Raw genomic sequence first — 8,864 nt, forward strand, 5'->3', positions numbered from 1 at the left:
AGTTGTTGACTGGATGCTTATGATTCAATATCTATGGAATACACATGTTCAATGAAACAATTTAGTCACTTGAAAGTAATTCCTGTTATATAATTTGACAGTGGTGAATTCAGTTTTGGCGCAGGACTTGTTTGTTTTTTTTTAACTGAAATCCCCTGACACGATATAATTTTAGATTTTTTCACGATGCTTTAGAAAGGGTTTTGAAATGAAGTTTATGTTGACCGTTTGTGAATCTATAGTTGAACCATGCAAATCCTCAACGACTCGGTAGAACAAGCAGAGTCATCTAGTCTATTTGTAGATGATCCACACCAGGCTTCACCTACATCTTCCATATACACACACACATTGGATTGTCCAGTCATATCTGGATTACCATTACAAAATTTGCCCATATCAACACTCACACCATTCCCCCATTTGTATTTTCCGTTTACATCTTGAGCATGCACAGCAACACGGTCATCTGCAGTAAGATATGATCATTTAAGAGAGTTATAATATTAAATGACAACGCTTGGCTTTTCGATCCATACAAGGATTCGACTAGACCGGATAGTTCAATTGCTTCGTATATTTTGTGTTTGTGTTCAATCGTTTTATTTATGGTTTCTGTGGTTGGTTTATCTGCCTAGTCATTAGTCATACGTGAACAACGCATATCTTTGCTGTTTGGTTTGGTGTTTTATTGTTTGTTTTTTTGTTTTTTTGTTTTTTGTTTTTTGTTTTTTTTGTTCTACACTTTTTTCTTCTTGCTTGTACTTTTGAATGCGCAGCAAGATGTGTTAAAATATGACAGTGACAAAAATGGCAGTGTTCAAGTATAAACATCTGTTTAATTAATAATAATTGTCAAAATTTGATGCCACAGTGTCTATGAATAGTAAATTAAAAATAATCGAAGTTGATGACATTTTGTCCCTTTATTCTGTTCGCCGAGACTCCTACCGCTCCATATCGTGCTATCTGTAAAGCATAGTGCGTTTGTTTTTACGCCAACAAGAATTCTTTAATTTCAAAAATGAAATAAATGTACTGCTTTAATCTGACTATAAATACGGGTACAATAAAGTACACTGTTAATTATTTTGCAACAGGCGAAATTATATATCTAATTGATGACGTCGGATCATTGTTGCGTTTTACAAATAAAATGTATATTTTGTCAGTTTAAAAATGTTTGCTTTTGCCAACATAACATATTCGGCATTTAAACTTAAGTAATTAGAAATAGATTTTACCGATATTTTGTTCGTCGAACTTTGGTTCATTATTATTGTTAAAAATGAATCAATTAAGAAGGAACCGCGAGTAGGTCACGGAGTTCCGTTGAGTATAAGTGAACCGTAATACGTCATAAGTCTAAGGTACATCGAATAGGGCTTTTCTTTGCTGATGAAACTTCTCTCAAAAGTTCCGTTTTCTATTCACAAGCAACTTAATACATATAAAAGATATTAATTAGAGAATGGACATTATCTATCAACACATATTTTGTGTATGCATTAAAGTAATTCACATGGAAATGTGGAACTTTGTTACTAGCAAAGAACGTCTAATAACAATTAGTTCCACTTCTTCCATTTTATCCATTAGTTATTCCCAATACCCGAAAAAGTAGAAAATGTTCCCAATTCAGGCACTGTATATAAAAGCGGTGGCAGAGTTTACATTTGCTTGTTTTTTTCTTTTGTTTATGTTTATACTTGTATTTGTACTAATGATTATTTATTGTTTTTTTTTTTTTTTTGTTGTTTTGTTTTGTTTTGTTTTTTCGTTTGTTTGTTTGCTTTTATTTGTTTTGTTTTATATAGTTTCCTTTTTGTTTTCCATTTTTGCTTTTCAAGTCGCTAATATTGTTAGCGACTTTTTGCGCGCGTGATTCCAGTACTTCACATTCGCATATATAGATATTACTACTCCACGTTATGCTGCAGTTTGGTGCTGTATTTACCGCCATATATTCATAGTTTTTACTTCATACGGGTTCTCTCCGTGTGTGTGTGTGTGTGTGTGTGTGTGTGTTTGCTTGTATGAGAAAGGGAAGTTTAAATTGAAAGATGAAATGATCGGTTGGCATTGAACATTAAGCAATTTCCGATTCAGACACAGAGGCTTGTTACTTATATTGGTCATATACATTAGCAGGGCAAAGTATCTATAAATAGCCATTGCCAGCTGTTTAATCAGGTTCCTTATCTAGTTCCTTGGTTAAATCAAAAGCGACCCAAAGACCACTAAATATTTGAGAGCAACTTGTTGAACAAAGACATTACCCGCATTCCCTGGCATTAATTGTTTTCATTGAAAAACATTCTGGTCATCACGGTTACATAAGAGGAAACCAATGGAACCAAGATTCTATCAAATGTCACATGATTTTAAAGCATATCGCATTTGTGCCAAATCGGATGTTGAATACAAGCCAAAATCAGTGGCACAGAATATTTGACGATTAGCGGCTTTGAAGACTTCAGTCTTTGATTTTTTTTTTTTTGGTTTTTGTTGCTTCAACCCATTACATTATTACGAAGAAGTTATAAATTTAAAAATTCTGGAAAATTGATTATTACTACAGAAAAGAAAAAAAAATAGATCGGTTATGAATTATGATTTGGAACAGAAACTTTCTGAAGGATAGCAGATTTTTTATATTTTGTATTTGTTTTTTTTTTTTCTTGCATAAGTAACATAACCTTTAATACAACACTAGTTCTTATTTAAAAAAAATGACCTAATAACTTAACAAAGTTATTTTTTAAGAAGTAAGAGAGAGGTACTTACTTGAATTTGAATCCATCCAGGTTTGGAATTCATTAAATACTGTAACAGTATCAAGTATTGGTAAATCAGCGCCGTCATTATTACATAGGGTTTGACTATCGTGCCATGGCAGGTAAGAATTAGGCCAGTGTTTTACACACGTATTACTCAGAGGTAAATGGCTATATCCAGTAGGACACCCTATAATTCAAGATATGAACATAAATCATATCATCAGTGCATTTCAATATTAGATATATCAAAATCTGAGTACATAGTAAAAGTATCTGTTGATGACAAATTCTGTTTTTTTTAAGGTTGAATAAATACAACACAGGGAAAATTATTATAAATACATTTATTATATAGATAGCAGTGTTGAATGTTCCCAGTGAAATAAGTTTCGATAACTCACATTGTGAAATAAATTCAGTAATTTCACTCTCGCACTTTCTCCCGTCAAAACGTCACAACTTTGAAATCAATCCGCCGTTCATAAAATTTAAAATTTATGTTGAAAATAGCAACGAAAAAATCGAGGAAATCTATATATTAAATAGGATAATCAATTGTTTATCGTGAATGACCAAAATATGATCACTCATGCCAAGAACACAGTAAAATTTATCTCGTGCGCGGAACAAGTTCCGCACACTCGTTAAATCTATGCGTTCTTCGGCACTCGTGATCATATTTTGGTTATTCACTCCTTTCAATTGATTATCCTATTAATAAGCTGAAAATTGTACTTGTATACTACTAACATTTACTTATAGCAATATTACGGATTAATTACCATCATTATCATTATAGTTATGGAACAAGCGTGAATGGGTAATAGGACATTGAACATGGGTAAAGTTTGGGATGTATATTAGAAGCATGCCTCTCTAAAAACAAACATTATTTATCATTAATTCTAAAATAATTGCAGTGAAATAAACATTGAATAAACCATGTTAAATCTATGTATATTACGTATGGCACGATGATGAATCTAAAAATATGGAATTAGATATGTTGAATGCATAATAATGGATGTAATAAAAAGGGAAGAAAAGGGTAAAATGGAATGTGAGACTCCATGGTTGATTGCATTGAAGAACTCCTAAAACTAGCACATAGTAAGGAATCATAGACAAATCTCACGGATGTAATAGTATCCGGAGATATGGCGATTTTTTTTCACCTGAAACACTTAGGTATGTCCCAGGGGTTAGCCGAAGGGTGAACAGGATATTGAATATGTGAAGAATCTCCGTATAAACGAATTTGGACGTTTGTAACGGAAGTATGCTTGATATTAAACAAATGATGCCATTTTCAATCCATGCGGGGATCAGGCGACGTAAGAGTAATGTTTTTTTTTGACGTAATTTTGTTATTGTTACGAATTTGAGGAAATCCAATTTAGAAAAAAAATATGCTGTGATTAATATATCATATCTCGTATTGCAGAAAATTTTGACATGACATAATTGTTCTAAGACAAAACTAGACCCGCATTTTATAAACGACAGAAACGGCAACAAATTCCGAATAACCTTTATGTAAGTTTGATGATACATGGAAGATTCAAAGTTATCGTTGTTGTTTTTGTTTGTTTTCAAAACTAGATTTAAACAAAAGTATATTTCTGTTCTGCATACCGTATACTGTAAAGAAGATGGTTACGCTATAGGAAAGATCAAAACAAAAGCAATGCAATCACATATATTTTACCTACCTTATTTTTGTTTATTCTTATGTGCTCGTCTCTTGCTAGAATCACTTGGTGATTCGTAATAAGTCTGTCTGTCTGTTATATCATCGTTTTATCATGAACAGCGTAGCAGTGTACAACTTACATGCACATTGTACATGTATCTACCAATATTTAATCTGACTTTTTGAAACAATTACGGGTTGATATCAACGCCACAATAAAAATCAAACTAAAACGCCCAAGCATTCCCTTATTATAAAACTTTGTCCTATCGCAGTGCAGTTAATTATTGATAAGACAAATACTTCAATAAATATATCAACTACCTTGCAGGGGTGTTGTCGGAGATGTCGACGTTGTCGTAAGGGTTGTAGTCGGGGATATTGACGTTGTCGTAGGGGTTGTCAAAGCATCTGTTGTAAATTCAATAGTAGAACTATAGTGAACCAAATCATTTGTTGGAACAAAAGGAGCATCTTGTGTCAGCGATGATAACAACTTGCAGGTTTGTGTTGACGTCTGGTATTCCACTGATAAACAAGATATTCTGTCAACGGAACATTGACTGACGCATTGTATCAGAGACCTCACTTCAATTGCCCGTAATATTTCGTATCCAGGGTTGCTACCAATCATTGCTGATTTCTGCCATGTTGATGATGTTGATTCAAATCCTTATTGATTAATTGATAACAATAGTGATAAAACATGTACATGTAAACTTATCTAAGTTTTTGTTCATTACTACAGTTCTATTTAGTTCGAAACATTTTGTAGGAATTGTTTTCAATATGTTTGCAATATGACTGAGAGATTTTAACAGTAAATTTTTTAGTTTAAGTATTCATAACTTTGTTTTCATTTTATAGTTCATTGGTTGTAATATTTCTAACTGCAATAAGGTATGTAAGTCTCGTCATGTTACCCCGTGATTCACGAGATTGGGTCAAAAGCATGGAGAGTAATTTAGAGAGCGTTGAGTTCAGTGCTGTGGGCAAAACATCTTTTTGTGTAAAACAAGTACCGATAAAAAATAACAAATATCTGTCTACACGATAAAGGTTTTAAGAAAAAAACATAAAATTGAAGATTTTGCATTGTTATTCACCGGTTTGAGTACCCGGAAGCAAACAATAAAGTGCAGATCGGTCTTTGGTTGTCAATACTTTTTACGACGTAAATTCCGGTAAAGAAAATGAAACTAGAACGAAACTTACATACCCGATAAAGAAAAAATAATGACGGTATCGTAAGCAACAGTGTCAGCTTATGCTGAAAGTAACGTAATTACAGCAAGGACTTGACATTTCATGAGAAACACGGCGGGTGTTTTAGTAAGCAAAAAAAAAAAACAAAAACAAAAACAAAAAACAAAAAACAAAAACAAAAAAAAAACAAAAACAAAAAAAAAAAACCAAAAAAAAAAAACCGCATAAACTAATAGTGCACCTGGTTATTGGTTGCGTCGGAATTGCTAATTTTATTTTTTTTTTTCTCTTTAGGCTATATATTATTTTTTTTTATATTCTTTGATGTGTATTTCTGTTTTCCCTGTCAAGTCTTTTTTCTTGGATTATATTCTTGATGTGTATTTCTGTTTTCCATGTCCAGTCTTTTTCCTTGGATTATATTCTTTGATGTGTATTTCTGTTTTCCCTGTCAAGTCTTTTGCCTTGGATTATATTCTTATGGTATCCGCACGAATCTTAGTTTCCTCATTTCCTTTCTCTTAATAGAATTATGGTCAACAATTTATTTCCTTGAAAAAGCTATCGATTCCGAGGTGCGGATTCAGAGTCTCTTATATTTAGTATCACGTTATTCATTTCTGGGTATTACGAGCGGAAAAGTAATTCAACAGTTATCTTTCCCAATTACACATCAATATGTTTGCAAGCATAAAATATGGACGATACATTTTATTATGACTTTTGGGGAAAATAAATAGGGGTTACTAATATTGATAGATTGATTGAATTAATTTTGTGTCAGTTTTTTTTTTTGTTTTTTGTTTTTTGTTTTTGTTTAATTTTAAAAGTACATGTGTTAACTTGCAATGTATGAAATTTACCATAGAATGCTTGTTATTTTTAAATAAATATGATGTAATGTCGAAGTCAAAATGTACATTTTTTTTTTAATTCTGTGTCGGGATAAATAGTAAACACTAAGCAGACAAAACGTGTAAAAGCTTGTATAAAAAAACAAAACAAAAAGAAAAACAAAACAATAAAAAACAAACAAACAAACAAAAAACTAAACAAAACAAAACAAAAATAAAACAAACAAAAAAAATATTCACACAAACAAATACAAACAAACAAACAAACAATCACGTTATAAAAAAGAACAAAACGAAACATCTCGCACATCAATAAATAAATGGTAAGAAAAAGGTAAAATATACCAGGATAACAATTGCTCTGATTTCTAATGGAAATAATATAAATCTTGTCGACAGACAAAAAATAGCTCATTAATTTTTTTGATGATATGACATTTTCTATGAGATATTGCCCGTTGCGGAATCTCGAATTGTAGGAACGTATATAATTCATATTTAATATTAAAAAGTTTTCAGCAAACGCGTTAACCATTTTAGGTTTTCTTTGCTAAGTATGGCCTTGTAATTACTTTGTACGTCCATTTATCGAATATGATATAATTTTATAGCGATTGATTAGAACAAATTGTCCTTGCCATATCCAAGATATCCTTTAAATAGTTATAGAATCCTACTTGCGTTTTTTTATTTTAATTCCAGCATTAACCACTCCACAGGACAGTGCCTTAATTATTTCCAATTATTGTTCTATATAATATGCTGTAGACATGTACAATGGCTATAGAAGCAAGCATCCTGAGGTTCAACATTCTTAAATTCTTAGTGTGAACATTACAAAAAGCTCCACCTTTTTTAAAAGCTGTACATATCGGGACTGATTCATAATATGTACAAAATATGTACAAATTCCAGAAATATAACAGTTCTCCGCAGATGCTGGGACTATTTTACACAATTACCTGTGACATAAAAAAATGTACATCTGACAATTTGGCATATATTCCGAAATATGATTGCCCCTCCGATCTAAGATAATTAATCCTTCGATTTAAGTCATTCAATCAGAGCTATCTATTTCCAAAGCGGGGCAGGTCCTTGAAAAGCCAGTGAAACAGCAGAGAAAGATGCACAAACTCAGGCAACTTTTACTGCAAATTTCCGCGAGTATTGCCCGAAGCAAAACAAAAATGAATTAAATGGATTTTAGACGAGTGTATATTTTCAATGATAAATATTTACGTATATCTTATTTTGGTTCTTGATCCTTAAATTTCTAATCTTTTTGCCGCGAAACTTGCCTCGTCAATGCTGTTACTGCTGACTATTGATCCCAATCTGTTTTGGCCGCATATCATTGTGTACCATCTCAAGAATGTCATTTTCACACACATATTTGAACTCACTTTGTTTTGCATTAACCCATTTTAAAGGACTGCCCGATTTCTTACCCACATAAACCTGAAGAATGTAGCCCATTCAAATATTACAACTGATCGTTTTCACTATTTCATGAATCATCGCTATACCATATTTCGTTTATTTCCTTTTTAAAGTCACCATATTCACGATTCTATTAATTTTCAAGATATTTACATACTTTTTCACCAGAAGCTGTTATATAAGCTGATCTTATCCGGGATATCAATATAATTTTATTAAACCATTACGTTTAATAATTTATTCCATCTCATACAAGTCACCAAGCAATATATATATACAGAACAGCGTATTACCTATTTAAATTGTTCCCCAATGAAATCATATTATAATACTTTTGGAACCCAAAACATATTCTTATCTTATTTATTGTTATTCATGTGTTGCTTTCAATACAATTTATATTCTTATCATACTAAAACTTTTCTTCATGTAATTTAATTTAGAAATTGAACATCTTGTCGTGCTCAAATATCCGGACGTAGATAATAAAAGAGAATGAAAAAGGATTGACTCAACCATGCAAGAGCCCGAAGGTAATGGATACTCATGTAGTTAGGTTTTTCAACCAGGCATGCAACAGTATTTTATGTTTTTGCATTTAATTTGTGTTTTTATTTTTTATTTCTGTTTTTGTTTTAGATTTTGAACGTCCTTTCAACTTGGAAAGTATCCTGTAAATGTGTGGCCAAGCCTTAAAACACATGCACATCATAACAAGGATGGAAATAATTTTATAATTAACACAATTTTTTTTTAATTCAAACAGACACAAAAAATACATTACCTCCTTTTTAAAAACCTCAACACGTTTTGCACAAAAGCTTGAGGAGTATGTACCAATGTATCTTACTATTACAGGTTTCAAACAAAATATAACGAAATGATAAG

The 8,864-nt window shown here is 31.7% G+C and overlaps 1 protein-coding gene across 1 annotated transcript; it reads right to left on the reverse strand.

Moving 5' to 3' along the window:
* Positions 1-5,107, reverse strand: LOC148606119 (uncharacterized). Its single transcript, XM_088546082.1, has 3 exons — positions 4,798-5,107; positions 2,788-2,967; positions 1-469 (listed from the first exon to the last, which is right to left on the reverse strand). Exons 1-3 carry the CDS (start codon positions 5,105-5,107, stop codon positions 237-239), a joined length of 723 nt encoding a protein of 240 aa, XP_088402208.1. The 3' UTR covers positions 1-236.
* Positions 5,108-8,864: the final 3,757 nt, after the last annotated feature.

The sequence above is a fragment of the Perna viridis genome, chromosome 9, assembly GCF_037379345.1.
Source record: "Perna viridis isolate PV_CMFRI_1.1 ecotype Kerala chromosome 9, ASM3737934v1, whole genome shotgun sequence".
Classification (NCBI taxonomy): domain Eukaryota; kingdom Metazoa; phylum Mollusca; class Bivalvia; order Mytilida; family Mytilidae; genus Perna; species Perna viridis.

What these genes read in the sequence shown, in the direction of transcription:
- LOC148606119 (XM_088546082.1), bottom strand. Translation starts at nt 5,107, where the DNA reads ATGATTGGTAGCAACCCTGGATACGAAATATTACGGGCAATTGAAGTG. An exon ending in TCCGACAACACCCCTGCAAG is followed by an intron (nt 2,968 to 4,797) that starts GTAGTTGATATA and finishes CTTGAATTATAG; the next exon opens with GGTGTCCTACTGGATATAGC. An exon ending in CTGGATGGATTCAAATTCAA is followed by an intron (nt 470 to 2,787) that starts GTAAGTACCTCT and finishes ATCTTACTGCAG; the next exon opens with ATGACCGTGTTGCTGTGCAT.